Raw genomic sequence first — 19,374 nt, 5'->3', positions numbered from 1 at the left:
CTGTGTTAACCCTTAATTCCCCTACTTTTTCCAAATATTTAAGCCATAACTCTATTTTCCAATGCGTGCAGCGTCCCAAACAGCCTTCATTCGATTCCTTAGACAAAAAAATCACACCAGGTTGTACCCATTTGTTCCAAAATTGTCCTGTGCGAACCATCAATTTTCTGAATTAATTAAAAAATGTAGGAGCATTGTGGGTCAAAACAGTCATAGCACCATTTTTCAATGTGTGCGGTGGCTCAAAAAGCCTTCATTAGCTTTCGGAAAAAAATCACAGGTGCACGGATTCACCGCAGTTTTATCAAGGTGTATGCTCACATGCATTCTTTAGATGATACACTTTTAGCGAGAGATCTGTAATGCATTGTATACAATACCCGATACTATGGCTTCGTGTGAACTGTTATGAAGTGAATGTATTTCGTATCTATGTGGATGTATGTATATTTTGGGGAAAATTATTCAATCAGTTACTTAACCAGTTAAAAATTGATAACATTTTTTATGTTGTAATTTCACTTCGGGTATTCCGCTTTTTTCTCATGTCGGTTCACTTCATTTGACAATATCCTTGCTGGCTGATTCTTTCCACCCTGCTTTGTCTTGTGATCGAATAAGGGATATGTTTTAGTTGATTTCTGTTAGACAGCGGTTGCGCTGGGAGTACAATGCCAGCAACAAGAAAGCTTGTTAATGCCGATTCGGCATAGAATTTTATGCCGATAATTCCACCTACAAAGAAAGTCATCATTGGAGTACAGTCTGATTTGTTGGCGTGGGAGTGCACAAAGCACTATAAATTTGATTGTTATTTTTGAAATTTGTTAATTTTTTTAATCGAACCTGTGCAACCTTGAGTTATTATTACTGAGTAGCTCCAGTTTAGGCTCCAATTTCGATTTTTAACCATGGTATGAACATTGTAATTGATAACCCTTTTTTCCCATCTCCCTTCCAGGTTTCTTCACGTGCCACAACATTCCGGGAGCGGCCACGGCTACCAGTGCCAGTGCGGCCAGCGCTTCCGCAGCTGCAGCGGCAGCGGACCAGAGCCTAAGGCTGCTAGATGACAGCGAGCTTAAGCTGCTCGGCATTCAGCGAAATCCACAGCAGCAGCAACTTCCTTCTCGCACATCTACTCATCCACACCAGTCCTCGTCGATGGCCGACATCGTCCCCCCACAGATGCCATTCCACCTATTCGGCCACCACGGTGGCAACTCTAGGATAAACAATAACCGTAAGATAAATATAGTGTCTTATACAGCGAACCTAGATAATATTTTAAGCAGCCACGAGCAGCAGAGCGAAGACGAGGAGTTGCGGCAACTGAACGACCTGGATCTGGACCTGCTGGATCCATCGGCAGTCGTCGTCGTAGCTGGTGCCAAACGAGATGGATCCGGGAGCGGCCATCATAAGTTAGTTAATCAAATTGTCCAACATCACAGTACCCAACACAACAACCATCGGCGCCATCGGAGATCCGCTCGAAGATCGTTGAGGAGCTCGCTGCCGGAAGTTGCGGCCCATCCTTCCGACTCCACTGTTGTACATGAAATTTCCTCCTTCACCTCCTCTCAGCTGAACCAGAGCAGTAGTAGTAATTACGAAACCAGTGAATCCGAAAACCACAACCCGGATCGAAGCGGGACGACGATGGCTGTGAAGAATATCGTTAGGAGTAGTAACAATAACAATAACAACAATGAGCGAAATACTGTAACGAACTTGACACTTTCAAACTCCGAGCATTCGTCATCGGACAAGCGTCGGGCTTTTGAGGGTGACGGTGGCGAAAAAGAGGAAACGAAGCTGAAAAGGCAACAAGATTCTGCCTCCGGGTCGGAAGAAGCGCCACTGCTCCGTAAGGAAGCCGAACTTTTGGCTGGCGATGCCACCCATTCGAGCCAACTCGAGCAGCAGCATCCGGTCCAAGAATCTGAAACTAATACATCAACCGAGCGGTCCGGGACGGTAACATCAACAGCATCAACGGTGCCAACGTCGGCGGCAGCAGCAGGAGCTGCTGGCAAATCCGTACCAGATTCCGGCGCTATCGAGCGAACAATAACTCCCCGGGAACATTCGCCACAACAGCAACAACAGCAGACCAGCTACGACAGCGCCATTAATGTCGACAGTTTCAATTTGCTCGACGATAGCGTTTATGTCAGAGGCAGCAACGGCAACAAATCGTCGTCCAGTCGTGCCAACAAACAGGGTGGCCCTCCCTCGGTTTCCTCCGCCCCCGCCGTACCGTCGTCCCGGGAAAACTTAAGCAGCAATAACATATTTGCTAGTGAAAACTTTGACGAGCAAATTATTTTCCTCAACGGCGGCGAACTGCTGGAGGCCAACAGCGTCGAGCAATACGACATGCGTCAGTTCGGAAAGGTGGAACGGGACGTCAACCTAATGCGGAATGTCAACCCGTTCCTTGTGGATGAGCCCATCGCACTGCCGCTGCGGCCCATTATCCGAGGCCCTCAGGAGGACCACATCGAGGATAATGTGGTCCTGATCTACGCCGAGCAGCACGAAACCGTTACGTTGGCCTGCGAGGTGGACGCCGACATCACTTCCAGCGTTTGGCTCAAGGATGGCCAGATGGTGCACCTGATGGATCAACAGAAGACGCCCCCCCGGACCGATGATGTACGGTTTGTGCGGGAATCGCACGGTGGCATCACCATCTCCAACGTCATGATGGAGGACGACGGGATGTGGCAGTGCGAAGCCGAGAACGCCCGGGGCTTCTTCTTCAATGGGCGGCCCATTAAGCTGGTGGTTTTGGGTGAGTACACCAATACAATTTCTGGCCACGAAACAATAGTGTTCGTTTTGCTTCGAACGGCGGCGCTTCCCAGATAATTAGTGAGTGCTGCTGGCTGCCAAACAAATCCGGAGAGCGCTCTTTGCGCTGTGTTGATTTGGCAATTATACCGAAGATGGAAGCGCTCAGCTTGACTACCTACTCGAATTAATCACAATTTGAATCAAGAATGGTACTCGGAATCTTTAGAGCTGATAAACAAAACACCCTACCTTGCTCAAATTAGAAAGAACACTTTACAATGAATACTGCCTAGAAAAAGGCAGGGAGCAGCTCCTATCTGCCAAAATGTCCCATAGGGTGATTTTGATCATTTGATCATATTTCAAATTATGTAGGTGTCTTAAGTTTTTCAATAGTTGTTTTGAACAGACACACTGTCCTAGAAGGTTTTAGCAGTAGGAACACTTTGTCTCAAGTGTTGTGCATGTGCCTGCTTTGCCTCTAGAACCCTTTTTTTTCGTTGAAAAATTCACAAAAGTTGTTTTTTGTGATTACAAACAACTTTCGTTCTAAAAAAGAAATATTGATGCAAAATACTGTTAGGAAAGTTTTTTTTTATTTCACCAGTAGCTAAAATGAAAATTTGAAATGAAGAACTTCAAGGGAGGGATGTTTAATAATTTTGAGTATGATAGATAAAAATCTTTGACAATAGGAACACTGTTAAATGCATTGAAAATTCTTCTATTTTCTTTTTTGTTTTAAACGTTGATTTTTTTTTACAATTTAGTATTTTTGTTTATGTTTCCAGCAAGTCCCAACAAAATATTTGAAATCATTTGAAAATTGATAACTTCAATAACCGTGTGCACAATAAAAAAAAATTGCGCAAACTTGCGTATTTTTGATATTTTTAAGTTTAAAGTTTAAAAATATTAATAGATTTTTTCCACAAAAAAGTCACCTCGTTTATTTTAAATTAAAGCTGAATAAAAATCATGTTCTTTTTCGAATATTTTCAAATGTTATTTCACTTTTAAAACAAATTTTAGACACACATACATATTTTTTAACCTGGATTATCTATAATGTCATATACATATAAATGTATGTAAATTTCTAATAGAAAATTATGAAATATTACGAAAACGGTAAAAAATACATAAAATGATCTTTAAAACATTTGATAAGTTAAAATAATTTTATTGATTTCAAACCTAAAAAACACTTTTGACCTTTTTTCTTCTACGTACTCCTGTGTGCAGCGTAGGAAGGCGCCAAAAGCAATCAAGACTTACTAATGCTCATTAATCTCTACGTAAAAATTTTGGCGCCCATTTTCATTACACTATACTCTTCACGGGGCACTAGTAAAATGGATACTTGAATGTTGTTGCCAATCTTCTTTACGGGGTGAAAAAGCGCAATTAGCACTTAAGGAGCATATAGACGAAAAAAGTCATTTTTACTTCAGGATCAAGGCAACTCAAACGTTATTTTATCTGATAAACCTGAAGCTTGCCAGATTGCCCTTTTATTTCCGGGAATGTCTGGATTATTGATACAAATTTTGAGAAACGTCCGGCCAGACCCGATTTCCCGGATTTTTTTGAAAAAATCCCGAATTTTGCCCGGTTTCATTCGCGTTACTTGCAAAATCCAACCAAAACTTTAGTTTAATTGTTCAATTATATTTTTGGAACAAATTTAACAAAATGTTTATGAACGGATTCTTGAAGCTTCAATACTATCGAACATCAGGTTATGTGGTCTAGATGTCTAGAGTCTTCTGTAAACGAAAAAAAACAATGTGAAATTGAAAAAAATTAATTTTAATGTTTATTCCAGAAGATATTTGCTTGCAACTTTCGCCGAAAATCAAGAAATTATAACTTATGAAATTCTTCGTTAATTTTTGCCTCTAGAAGAAGGCACCAGCATTAAAATTTCTTCGCATATAAATATGGGGGATGAAAAGGTGATTCAAAAGAATTTGAAAAAAAAAACATAAAAAAAACTACCGGACAGAAAACAACGCATCAAGGGGGGAGTAGGATCTAACGGGGAAAAAACACCATTTTCACTTTTTTTTCAGAGCTATCGTCCAAACAAATGCATTCAAATTTTTTGCATTATACAAATCATTGTTAAAGGACAATTTAGTAATTTTTTCGTAGAAAAAAATTGAAAATTGAGCTTGTGAAGGAGCACTTTCGAGGATGCCTTTTAGAAAACAGGATTTGCGGTGAACACTGTATCTCAGGCCTCAGCACAGAATCATCTGAAGTCAAAAAATCAGAGCAAAATTTTTTTAATAGATGTTTTTCCTGACCCCAACGATTTTTTTTAGCTAAGAAATTTTTTTTATGAAATTTTTGTGGATGTTTGAAGTAAAAACTACGATTTTTCACAAAAAAAATCGCCATTTTTTATCTGTAAAATCTCCCCAAAGTAAAAAAAAAAGGAAATCGTTGGGGGTTTGGAATTTTATATGTAGAAAATATGTTCCAAATTTGAAAAGAATCGGTGAAGTAGTTTTCAAATGACGATGTCCACCGACTTTAAAAATGTGCTTTCGAGAAAAGCGCATTTGAAGTTTCTGCTCTTGCTTTCTTGCAGTATTAGATAAGAGGAGATAGAGGCCTATAATTTCTACAGTTTTGCTTCGATTGACTTGAAAATTTGACACAACACTCTTGAAATGTTTTACAATAAGACAATAAAAAAATTAAAAAATCGATTTTTTGAAAGTGTTAGACCCTACTCCCCCCTTCATCCACGTTCAATATGATAGAAGTTTAAATGAACGTTTTTCGCAATTTTTTAGTCACTATCTCTATTCAACCCACTTGGGGAGTGAATGAAAATAGCTGCTTTAAGATTGATAGAAAATACTTTAAATTTTCTATTTTATTGAGTTCATTTCTACCGTGATATGCCGAAGTGACGTGTAGGTATGCCATTTTTAGTTTTCAACAATGAGAGCAGTTTTTCTCTTTTTCGTCATTCTCCACTTTTCCGGGACTTTTCATAAAATGTGATCTGTAAACAGTTTCACATTTCATGGAAAGACCCGAAAAATTCTACTTGGATGGATAAAAAGAGCTTTTTTTTTTGTTTCGATTATAGTCGTTTTACCATCTTTATGGCATTCGCGACTTTATCAACGTTGCAGTTGGCGGATCGTTATTGAAAAACTATCCGGTACAACTGTGTTCGATGTTTACTCTTGGGCTCGAACTCGTGGACATCGGCTCAGGAGACAACAGACTTGCCAACTGAGCTATATCATAAGCCCAGGATAAAAAGAGCGAAAAAACTCTTATGGACGGAAACTAAAAATGGCACATACGTCACTTTGGCATATCATGGCAGTATTAAATTCCTCTTAATATAATTTGACAGAAAAGTTACGAAAAATTACGAAAAATCTGTCGCGAGTCTCCCCATTTTGCAGTACCGATTCAATTTGATGAAAATAAAGAATCATTTACCATTTATTTATATTATGATTATTTTTGTGAACACTAAAAGGCTAAACAAAGTTTGCTGGGTCAGCTAGTTTAATATAAAATTTAAGAAAAATCCGATGCGGCCCTGTTGCCCGGATATTCATTTGAAAGGCCCGAATTTTGTCCGGATTCAAACTCATTCCCATTCTCAAACTAAACTGAAAAAACAAATTGTGCTGTAAAAATTTTTCATTTATGTGTATTTTAATTTTTTTTTCAATTCTTGATGATCAATTCCGAGGTTTTGACCAAATATGCCTGGATTTTTGTTTCTGGCAACCTTAAAATACATATTTATAATTTTTGTCCATAACGAAAAACTATGTTCATGAAACTTTGTTTTCTGATACTTCGAAAAGGATGATTTTTGGTTAAATAGGTCATTTTCTTGATTTTGAATGCGTGAATGCGTAAATTGATCCGATCTAGTGTTTTTTTAAAGCTTCCAATGAAGAAGTTTTTTGACTTTAATATTTGTGCAACACATGCGCCATCTATAATGCATATTAGTCACCCTTTTTTCAAATAAAGGCTATTTTTGATTTTGGTTTCTTTTTTTTCTGAAACTTGGTCCTTAAACGCTATCTCAAAATTCATTTGACAGATTGTAACCAAATTTTTTTCACGTACACATTACATTATTGGGTAGAATCACTGGAAATTTCATCGATTTTTATAAATGCATTCAAAAGTTATTCACACAATAAAGTGTTGCATTTTTTTTCGAATACAGTCCTTATAGTCCATCCGCCGTCATCATAACGAAATCTTAGAACAATATCTTTTTTATCATTTAGCGATTTTTTTTGTAAATAACTATGCGATGCGGTTTTATAACAATTTTTGTAAACCCCGTCTAAATGGCAGGTCAAAGTTTTAGAACTCTTATTTGCAGAATTATGAATAAAAAATTAATATGGACACCAATCACTTTGCACACAGTGTACAATAATCTTTTTACAAAAGTCTAGTAGTAAACAAATATCATCTCTGTCATTTCTATCCAATTTCAAGCAGGAGAACAGAGTCAAATTACACCAATAGTGATTTATTTGAATATTTGAGGTATGACAGCAAAGTTTCAACAAAATTAGACAGAATCAATTTGGGGCCATTTTTTAATTTCTCAAACCCTGGGGTCTTAAAAGCTTCATTTTGGTTCAAAACTTATCCATGATTTTTTGTAGATTTTTCCATTAACGGTTACATGAGAAAATTTGAACTTTTAGGTTTGTATGGAAAAATTGAATATTTTATACTGAAAAATCAACATATTTTTTATTTGTTTTGTGGAACCGAACCTGCATATGATTTGTGTGTTAATTTATAAATTCTTTTGAGGAATCACAAGGCCTCGCGAAGTAATGCATGGAAAGTAATCATGCAATACCTCGCTAAGAACCCATCAGTGATGTCAATTGAATTTATTGTTTTTTAATGGACATGTCCCAATCAATACCTAATAACTTTTTTGTCTAATAAGATACGAAGATACGGTCTTCGACAAAGTTGTTCAGCTAAAATTTCCTTCCAAGAATTTATAAATTGGCACAAAAACCATAAGCTCGGTTCCACAGAAGAAACAAAAAGAATGATGATTTTTCAGTAGGGGAGGGTGGGGTATCTTGGGCCACTTTTTTTGGCTTTTTTTCATAACTTCTTTATTATAAAAGACTAGCTGACCCGGTGTGCTTTGCTACACCTTTCAAAATCAAATGATATTTTCAGAAATTATTCAAATTTTTATTGTTTTGTTGGCATTATTTTATATCAAATTATAACATAAATTATGACGGTTTAAAATGAGGGCTGCAGCTGAAGTATGAAATTGCAACACAAAGATAACTTAAACTAATATTCTGAATCTTGATCAATAAATTTGTGTTAGGGATCTTATAATTTTTATCTGTTTCCTTAAGCTTCGCCCTAAAAAAGCAGGGTCCCAAATTAACCGTTCGCAATCAATCTAACTTATAAAATATGGTTGATTTTGCTTGATGTGTTCTGGATTTATGCTAAAAAACTGATAAGAGAGCCCCCCCCTGTCCTTCCCTTCACCCCTTGCTGAATGAAGATCGTGATCTATAATAATCATACCCATTTTATTTCGTTCCCAAAAATCCTCTTATATCAGATATAGTTCCATTGGTTGAAAAGTTTTTAATCTTTAAAAAAAAATTAAATGGAGCCCCTTCCTTTCTTCCCCTCTCTACACTGTAAAGCCTAAGGGTCTATAACAATCATAGAAACATATCTCGCAACCAAGTACCTTTGCATGCCAAATTTGTTTCCATTTGTTGGCCTCGATAGCATAAATTGACAACTTATGCTAACAAAACTGTATTGGCCTTACCCCCCTCCTCCCATGTACCTACTCACTGAAAAGAGGATGGTGTGTCAAATAATCATAGAATCATACCCAATTCATTTTCCATGTTAAGTTTTGTCCATTTCTCGGATTTTGTAAAAAAAAGTTAAATGTAAGCTTTCCTCTTCCCTTCCTATATTTCCAATTCTATCATCTAACTGCAAGAAAAGAATTGTTTCACATAGAAAAATTTCTCGTGTTGAAATACCATCTCATGCCGAATCTGGTTTTATTTGCGTAGTAAACTCTCGAGTTGTGCTTAAACTTGAAAGGGAGTACCATCCCCCCTTCTGTTCTCCCCATTGAATGGAGGGGTGAGAACTTAATATTTATAAAAGTATTTTTCGTACTCAAACACTTTTTGATGCCAAATTTGGTTGCATTTGCTCGATTAATTCTCGAGTTATGCAAAACAAAATGTATGAAAGCCCCCGTTTCCCCCTTTATATATTTCCGCTGAAAAGATAGGGCTTCAATTTATAATGGAAACATTTCTCGTATCCAAATACCCTCACATGCCGAATATGGTTCAATTTCGATCAGCTCTCCAGTTATACTAAAAATTGTAAGGGAGACCTCACCTCCTTCTTTTTAGCCACCTCTTTGAAGAAGTGAGGGATACCAAATATTCATAGAAGCATTTCTCGTACCCAAATATTGTTTCGTAAAAAATTTGGTTCCATTTGCTGTTGTAGTTCTTGAGTTATACAGTAAAAATTGTATGAAACTTCCTCCCTCTTCCTTTCTCCCCGCTGGAAATAGAAAGAGGTCTCAAACAATCATTAGAACGTGTAACGTTACCAAATATCCGCCCATGCCAAGTTTGGTTTCATTGGCTTAATTAGTTTTTGAGTTATGTAAAAAAATTTCAAAAAGGTCCCCTCCCCCCTTTTTATCTCCCTACTGGAAAGAGGGAGGGGTCTCAAATAATCATAGAAATATTTTTCGTATTCAAATACCCTCCCATGCCAAATTTGGTTTCATTTGCTTCATTAGTTTGAGAATTATGTAAAAAAAATATTGAAGAGACCCCCCTCCCCTTCTACTGAAAAGAGGGAGGGGTCTCAAATATTCATTGAAATATTTTTCGTATCCAAAAACCTTCCCATGCCAAATTTGGATCCAATATCTTGATTAGTTCTCGAGTTATATGAAAAATTATAAGGTAGCCCCCCTCTCCCCTTCTATTACCCCACTGAGAGGAGGGAGGGGTACCTAATATTCATACAAATATTCTTCGTTCCTAAATACCATCTCATGCCAAATATAATACCATTTGCTTGATTGGTTCTCGAGTTATGCAAAAAAATTGTCTTTTGTTTGGGAGGCCCCTCCCCCCTTCATGAGAGAGGGAGGGGTCTCAAACCATAATAGGAACCTTCCCCTGCCTCCAATACCCCCACCTGCAAAGTTTGACGCAAATCGGTTCAGTAGTTTCCGAGTCTATAGGGAACAGACAGACAGACAGACAGACAGACAGACAGAAATTCATTTTTATATATATAGATATAAAAAAATAATGGAAATGTTTTCGACATTTTAAGGTATCATTAAGCGTTTTTTATTATTTTTTAAATACACCAATTCCTCGACCTCTGACTGATTTAAAAAAAGTTTTTTTTTTGGATTTTTGGAAAAACTGTGTGGCCACCCACATCCAAATTGACTAGATAATATGTAATGTTTATAAGTTGACCCAAAACTGAAATTTCATAATTCATTTAGTTATTTTAAAGCAATTTCAGATGAGGAAATAAAAAAAGAGAGTTGTGTATGATCGAATAGTTTCTAAAACCTGGCTCGCAAACGTTTTGGTAAAATTCCACATATAGGATTTATGTCGTCCATATCGCATTAGAAAAAAGGACAAAATATTTTTCATAACTCTTAATTTGGCATAAGAAAACTTTACATATCTATAGTAATACGGTATTTCAATTCTAAACGTGTTTTAAAATACCAAAATAAAGGCGGCTGAAGATACCCCACAAAATGTGGCCCACGATTCCCCACAAGCAATGATTTGCAAATTGGTTGCGTTCATGTGACTTATGTGTCACAGAATTTTTTTCGACAACCTTAGTCGAAATGTGCTGATGTATGAAACATTATGCGGAAATTTAACTCCATGCGAAGGTATGCTTAGTGAGCAACTAGATTTCGAAAAATGTATGCAGCATGAGAAGCCAGTTGAGTACGACTTCACGTCGAGTCCATGTGTGTTATATTCGGGCGAAAAATGTGAGTTCTGTTGAATAAATACAGGGGCAAAATGATGCGCTGCATTGAATTTTATACTTATGTATGCTAGGAATCAAGTTAAACTAAAAATCTCTATAAATGTTTTGAATCAATCAAAAACAATATGTTAAAAGTTGTGTGTGTGTATGTATGTATCTCATAAATAAATATTTCAAAATAATATGTCATGTTAAAATCAAGTTTGAATTTTAACTTTAGTTTTTTCGAAAAATATAGATAGATAGAATGCTGTGGAGATGTCTAAACACTTTTTGGTCAGGGTTCAACTAGACTAGGGTTACCATATCTCGCAATGCAAGTACTATGAAAAACTTTTCCAAAAGAGTAAGGAAAGCTTCATAAAATCAAAAAAAAAAAAAAATAAAAGATGTAATTTAAAGTCATTCGAATACTATCAATTTGTTGAAAGTACTTAGTAGGTGTGACTAAGCATTCCAGATTGCCTGATTTTATCTAAGCTTGTCCAGTTTGTAAAAAAAATAAAAAAAAATAGCCAGGTCTGTCCTGGTTGCTCTGAAGAAAAATGCCCGGATTTAACCAAATTCCACGCAAAATCCAGACTTTATTTTTTACACAACGTATGATTATTTGAGTTTGTCTCATCGAAATACACGTGCGATAAGAATATTTTTTCTAGTATTCATTTTTCACTTTTCTCTTGAGTTTTGATAAGAAGATACTGGATTTTGGTCAGATTTGCCCGGATATTGCCCGGTTTTTAAGTTTCAAATTGAATTTTTGTATTTTTTCTGTTTTTTTTTAAGTTGAATAATAATGTCACCCAATCCAACTATTTAACTCAAGAATTGCTTACATAAGTGAAAATACCTGAGACATCGATACTTTCTGCAGTTACTACAGAAATAGAACACATATTTTGAAGAACTTCTCATTTAGTTTAGTTTTGTTCGAGAATTCTCTACAAATTTGAGCGCGGAGTCAATTAAAAAGCAAAATTCAAGCATGGTATATTCTGAAAGACAAAGGCTCAGTTTCATGAAAACGTAGATTGAGTTTCTATTAAGAGATATAATTACTCAAAACGAAGTGATCCTCTTTGGATAAATGACGACTGACATCTAACAAACACTTTAACCACAAGCCAACGAAAAGAGAACAACGAATACTTGAACACTAATTTCTACTCCACGGTGGGCGGCAAATTCAGGAATATAATGCAGAATCAGGATTCAGAACCAGACCACAGAAAGTGATATAGGAAGTTAGATTCAAGATAAACATGACTCTTCTACATATGCTACTTTGAGATGCTGAAATTTAGTTTGAAAAAATCTTTAATAAAATTGCTTGTATATTTCAAACGAAAATTGAACAAATCTCTATCGAGATTTCTAAAGCTCTCGTTTTCACGCAGTGTTGGAGTTACTTTACTGGTGATATTTCATCTTTTGAACACAAAGAGTTCGAGAACACTTTCCCAAATGCAAAACACGTTCAAACAAATCAACTCGGTTTTACGCGCACACAAACGCTGTACGTTCACATACATACATTCACACGCGTATGTTAAACAAACTTGAACGTCAACATTCTTCGTCTTGTACAACAGCAGTAACAGCAGCAGCTTCCGGTTTCCGACGACGGGGACTAAAGATTCCCCTAGAATGCACACAGATCGAATTCGAACTTTTCTCACAATCGAGGAGGGGAAAAATCGATTGAAATGGAGAAAACTAATCTTATCCTTTCTCTTCCTAGTTGTGGGGGAAACTTTTGAGTCGATCTAATCCGCCAGAAGTGTGTTATTGACTGACTGTTTAAACTCCGTGTTCAATGACATGCTCTTATGTTCATCTAAGAAAACTTTTTTTTTGTGTTTTTGTTTCATCGAAGCTTTTAGAGTCGATTTTCAAATCATCACAGAACTTATAAGACAGAATAAAAATGTTTTAAATAAGAAAATAATGGAAATTAAACATTCAAAATAACATGGAGTGCCATTCTTTGAAAGAGCAAAAAACGATACAAACGTTTGAAAGCTTGTGGAAATCAAAAGAAGCAGCATCGGTGCTCCTTTCTTTATTCATGCTACCGACGTTTTCATACTTTGGAATTTAAATGAGCTTTTCATCCCCTTCTCGGGATTTCTTTTACTCCGATCGACATTTTTATTTTCCTGCGAAACTAGATGAATGCTAGTGAGCTGTAGCCACAGTAGAGGGGTTCAAATGGACGATTTTGAAAAACGATTTTTTCTAGATTTTTTTTTCTAGGGGAAGGACACTTTCAAGAAAAAATCTATAAAACTTTGAAAGCACCTAGAAAATTGTGTTTATGAACTTGTGAATTTGAATTTCTATAAAAATAGACTAAGTGACTAAAGTTAGAATCCAAGAACATTTTCCACCACCATCGTTTTGCTTCCACTTCCATGAAGTGTTTTTATTAAAGAATAAATTAACAAATGTGTTGGATCCATTTTATTTTCAACGCCAAAAAAGGTAACAAAAGTCAGTAACCGTATGGTTAAAAAGAGATTAATTCATCAAAATTCAAAAGTTAAACAATTGGAAATTTGACATCTAACTTAAAAATTGCAACAACTAACAATTTAAGCTTTTGACTATGACCTTTTCTGGTATTTTCGAAGGCATGTGGCCGTCGTGGCGCTCCTAAAGTTGGTAAGAAAATTTTATTTTTAAAATTTATACAACAACATTATATTCAAAATTTTCAAATGATTTTGGATAACTTATAAAATATCCAAAAGTGATGTTAAACAAACTTATGTTTTTATTAAAATATCTTAGGTGTTTCCGTGTATCTTTCAATGTTGATAGCTTTATATTTTGATATTTGTATACGATAGATTTTCCAACAATCCAATCCAACAAAGAATTCGAGATACATAGCTCAAATACAACTTCCCGGATTTTGTTGCTGTTAGATTTTTTTTTTCATATTTTGTTTTTAAAAACTATTTAAAAAAAAAATCAAAATTAACATAAATTTTTGTTTAATGCTTGGATACGATTTCAACATTGCAGTTGAGATTCATTGAAAATTTTAAAGTTGAAGTTATTTTCTTCCATTTTCCTCCAAAATTTTTTTTGCCTAGATTTTATTGAGATTTGCCCTTTTATTCAAATTTTTTTTCAACAAATCGTCCTGCATAGTCCGACCGTGTGGTAGAAAGCAGGGCCGTGGGAAGAACCGGCTCATGGGGGGGGTTTGAAGACATTTTTTTCCTATAACATTTTAGCTTTAACAATGCATACACAAGGAAAAAATGTATATGTTTGTACAAATTATTTAAGTTAAAGTTATTTTGCATTCGAAGTTATTTATTTTTTAAAATAAGTCCTATGAGATGCCAATTATTTTCATGAAGTTTGAAAAAAAATATAGGGACTTGTGATACTAAACTGAGTCGATTTGGGGACATTTTTGAATTTCTCAAACCCTGGGGTCTTAAAAGCTTCGTTCTGGTCCAAAACTCATCCATGATTTTTTGAATAATTTTTAAGTAACGTTTACATGAGTAAATTTGAACTTTTAGGTTTGTATGGGAAAATTAAATATTTTGTACTGAATAATCAACATAATTTTTGTTTCTTCTGTGGAACCGAGCCTGCTAATGGCTTTTGTGCCAATGTATCAAATCCTTCAAGGAAATTTTCCGCTGAACAACTTTGTCCAATATCATAACTTCGCATCTTTTTAGACAAAAAAGTTATTAACTATTTAACAGGTGTATGTCTTTTTGGATTGAATCAAAACGAAGCTTTCAAGAGCCCAGGGTTTGAGAAATTAAAAAATGACTCCAAATCTACTCAGTCTATTGTGATACAGCTCTGTTGGTAAATCAGTTACCTTCTGAGCTGATGTTCGTTAGTTTGAGCTTAAGAGTAAACATCGAACAAAGTTGATTTATATAAGTTTTTTAATGACTGGTGTGCCAACTGCATCGTTGATAAAAGTTGCGAATGGCACAATGATGTAGAAAAAACTATCCTAATTGAAACTAAAAGTAAAGGATTTTGAAAGCTTCATTTAGAAAAAAAAAAATTTACTAATTGACATTAGGAAGCCAATTCTTTTGAACCACAAGCATAACCATTTCAAGCATGGGTGAAAATGTATCAAATATTCAACTATAAAAGTAAAATATTAGGTTTACTGTTGACCTTTGATTTTGAAGAATCTGCATTATAAGTAATGTTAAATAAAATTTCCAGAGGATAAAGAACAAGTTCAAAAAATAGCATTATCGATATTTCAATCCTGTGATTCAAGTTTTCAAAATTTAAATCTAGATTTTTCAAAAAACATATTCTCTGGAATGAATCCAGATCTTTTTTTATATATGATTTTCACCAGCTTTGCGATCTAAACTTACTTTGATTGAATATCAAATTTTTATTTTCAATCAAAAATCAAAGTTATTGAACTGCAATCTCCTTCAATTTGAATTCTTTATGGAATTTTATCATTGATATTTTAATATTGATTTTAAAACTTAAATTTGAGCTTAATCTGAATACAAACTTTGAATTTTAGTTCCAAGTGTGAATTCTGCATTTTGAACGCAAAATCAAAACCTTAATCCTATGATCAGAAATCCTCTGAATTTGAAACCATAAAACGAAATTTGTATCAAAATCCTTAACTAGAAATCTTTTGTATGATTCAGAATTTATGGTTTTCAAAATGAATTTTGCTTCAATTATTTATTCGCTATTGAACTTGAAAATTAAACTAAAATTGTGAAGGATGAAATTTTTTCACACTTTTCAAATTTGCACTTTTTATGTTTCAACTTTACAGATGATACAACCTGAAAATCAAGAACAATAAACTGAATACCTACTAGACATTTTTCCGCAAGTATCCGGGCTGGGCAGATCTAGGCAATTTTATCCTAAAACCTTGCCAAATTAGGGAATATTGGTTCATAATTTTCTCAAAAATCCGACCAATATACAGGCATATTTCGGAATTATTCCATTAAAATAAAAAAAAACACATAGAAAACTGTTTTTATTCAATCGAAACACATCAGCCGATTCAGAATCATGTTTTAAAATTCCAAAAAATCTTTCATGTTTATTTTGACGAAATTTGTTTAAAATAAATGATTTGGACGCGAGATACATAATTCTTATGACTCAATTGAAATTTTCGATTGATTTTGCAAATGGAAGCAGATAATCTGGTCAAAATCCAGACAATCTGGTAAGCTTAGTCTAACTTTATTAGGATTCAACATTTTGCACTCAATTACTATCAACAAGTGAGATTTTTTTGAAAAACTGCTGTTGTCCTGGAATGAGATTTCGAGGTTTTGGAGTCGAGATTGTTGCACTATTGTTACTGATGAATCATTTTAGTTTTTCATCGAAATTTTATCAGAAATTTCAAATTTTATGTTTAGCAAAAAAATTTCACTTGGCAATTTGGACCTTCATGGGGGGGGGGGTTTAACCCCCAAACCCCCCCCCCCCCCCCGTTCCTACGGCCATGGTAGAAAGTATAGTATACTTAAGGTTAATGATCTTCGTTGGTTCTAACAACTATTTTGAACATATCTTGCTAAAATTTGACCTTCATCTGATTCAATATCAGATAAGCAAACTCAAATTGCTTGGCACTTGTTTCGACATGTTTTGCCCGAAATTTCTCAGGAACCTAATCTTGTTGCTGATAAACACCCTAGAAGCGACTAGTCATCTGATGTCCTTTCAGTTATTGATGACACTTGTAAAAATTAGAGTGACCTCCAGGCTCGTGCGGAGGACCCGTCCATGGGAGAGGGGGGGGAGGGGGGGGGGGGGATTCGAAATCCAATTTTAGCTAGAACTAATTGCAAAACCAAAACGCAATATAAATAAGGCAATTGATTTCTTTACCATTTTCTAACTCATGACCTTCACATAAATTAACATAAATTCACATAATAAACTATACTAATACGATTCAAAATAAGGCCAGAAAAAATTTCAAATCATTCATTTGTCACTCGGTGATGGAAAATCGCAAGTGGGGGGGATAATGAAAAATAATGCAAAAAACTAATAAATAAGAATAAATTTCACGAAAACTTGTATGCAACAAAATTGTAAATTTTATAATTGCACAAAATCTATAAATCAAGTTATTTTATTTTCGAAAAATTCAATAAAACCAAGAATATCAATGGTAATAAAACTCTCATCTTGCACAATTTGTTTTTTGATCAATTTTCCAAAATTTCCATACAATACTTGAAACTTTATTTATTCCCCCCTTCGGTTTTTTTTTTGGAAATTTCGAAGGAGGGGGAGGGGGGGGGGGGGTGACAAAAGAAGAAATTGATATTTGTTCCGACATAAATCAAAGTTCCAAATCACTGTAAGTTTCGGTAAATCAAAATTTTTTTTCAAAAACGATTATCCATGTTCTTGACAATGAATTTTAAACCAATATTTTCCAATCACCAGAAAACGAATACAAATGAAAATTTCAAATAAAACAGAATCAGTGCACATAAAGAGAATTATTAAAATATACCATCATATTTTTAAAGAAATTAAATTGGAGTTTTTAAAGTCTTATTTTCAATAAAAAAAGATGATTAAAAATTCTTCTGTATCATTTTGAATTTGAAATAATTTTCGATCATGATTTGAAAAGTGAATTTTGGGTATGGAAAAAAATATCACGAACTTCACAAAATTCATTCAAAACACATCGATGATTATTGAATTTAGTTTGGTTAAAAAAAATCAAGAGTTCTACTGATAACAGTCAGTGATTAAATTTGCAATTATATTCAAGTTCCTCCAATGATCAAAATAATAGTCTATTAAATGTCATGATTGATTGAAATTCACAAAAATCACTTAAATATTTAAAACACAAAATGTTAAATTTTTTATTACTGAGTAAAATTAAGAAATGGATGATTTCTTGAAAGATCTAACACGAAACTGATAAAAATGAGGAAATCCAAGTTTTGTTGTAAATATTTAAAGCACAATGTAATTATTAATTTAGCTAACATAACACATTAAAATTAAGCTTAAAATTAGCTTTTGAATCATTTTCCAAACTTTTCAAAAATTAATTAAAAACCGTGATCGATTCAAAAAAGAGGATTAAAAATAATAAAAATAAGTTAAACGTTTATAAATTTTCTAGTGCAGTTATTGTTTTCAATTTCTAGCTATGAATATTTTGTCGCCGTCAAATGAACTTTTGAGTTCTATAAAGTACTAGCTGACCCGTTGTGCTTTGCTACACCTTCCGGAAGTAAATGTTATTTGTTAAAATTTATTAAAATTTAGATTTTAGAGAGCATTGTTTTAAATCAAACCTGATCATACTTCAGAACCAACAACTTTGAAATGAGAGCTGCAGCTGCAGTTCTGAATAGCAATTCAAATATGGTATATATTATTTACTGATCTCTAAACTCGTTTTTCAAGATCTGAAATTTGTACTCTGTACCCAAAAAAAAACCTTTTTTAATATGGTCCCTTCTTTGAAAAGCTCTTTATCTTAAATTTACATGGGAGCTCTCCCATCTTTTTCGATTTTGTCCCCCACTGCTTGAAGAAGGTAGGCAAATTTAACCGGCTCGATACCAAAACAGCACTTATCATGGTAATGAAAATATATTAAATTAGTTATGTATTAAATACAGTGCACATTTCTTTTTTTTTTAAATAAATTTACTACGGTAAACATAAAAATATTTAAAAAAAATATCAGTTGCATCACAAAATAAGTTCTCAGCGTTTTTTTTTTATTTTCTCTTTGAAAGTCAAATATTCAAAAATGTAGGCAAAAACAAATTTCTAAGTTTACATTTATCCCGTATATTGGGGCAAGTGTCAATGCAAAGCTTATTTACAGATGCGTCAGAGTATTGGCTTTAAAATGGATTTAATACGAATTCCTGTTTTTTGTTCTATCAAGTTTCACTGATATAACTGCAGTATTCCTGCAATATAAATTTATGTTTGTTACTCCACTTTTAACGAATGCTGTTCAAAGGGAATGACCTTCATTTACAAAGACATTTCAGAATTTTCAATATCCGCTGCAGTTTCAACATTCGGAATACCCCTTCTGGTCTTTCCAACATATTGAATCATTTTGAAGATAAATTTCTTAAAAGTTCGACGTTTGCCCTTGCCCCACCGTGTAAGTTAACAGAAGGGAATATTGTTTTTAACATTTCAAGGGTAAACTAAAAGTTTCTCTTAAAAATTTGGCGTCCAGTTGAATATCAGTTCTAAAGTCTCGCTTTTTAAAAACGAAGCGGATCAAAAGTCTCTTTTATGCAGCCATGTAACACAAAAACACTTTTCATGTTAAGTACGTATTGGTATGTAAGCAAAAAGTACGATGGTTTTTTAGAATTATTCAAAATAAAAAGCTCCCATTTTCATTTCTAAATTCGTTTCAGTTGTGTATTTGGGCCGAAGTAACAATTTCTATAAGAA

At 34.4% G+C, this 19,374-nt stretch overlaps 1 protein-coding gene across 3 annotated transcripts in view; it reads left to right on the top strand.

The window, feature by feature from the left end:
• LOC129746341 (uncharacterized) overlaps nt 1-19,374 on the top strand; it is a 583,019-nt gene that overhangs the window by 370,153 nt on the left and 193,492 nt on the right. For all 3 annotated transcript variants that reach the window (XM_055739955.1, XM_055739954.1, XM_055739953.1), the window contains exon 4: nt 962-2,800. In XM_055739955.1, the coding sequence (XP_055595930.1) occupies nt 962-2,800 (1,839 nt within the window). The remainder of the gene's footprint in view (nt 1-961; nt 2,801-19,374) is intronic.

This window comes from Uranotaenia lowii, chromosome 2, assembly GCF_029784155.1.
Source record: "Uranotaenia lowii strain MFRU-FL chromosome 2, ASM2978415v1, whole genome shotgun sequence".
NCBI classification, from domain to species: Eukaryota; Metazoa; Arthropoda; class Insecta; order Diptera; family Culicidae; genus Uranotaenia; species Uranotaenia lowii.
This window is presented reverse-complemented; position numbering and strand designations above follow the sequence as displayed.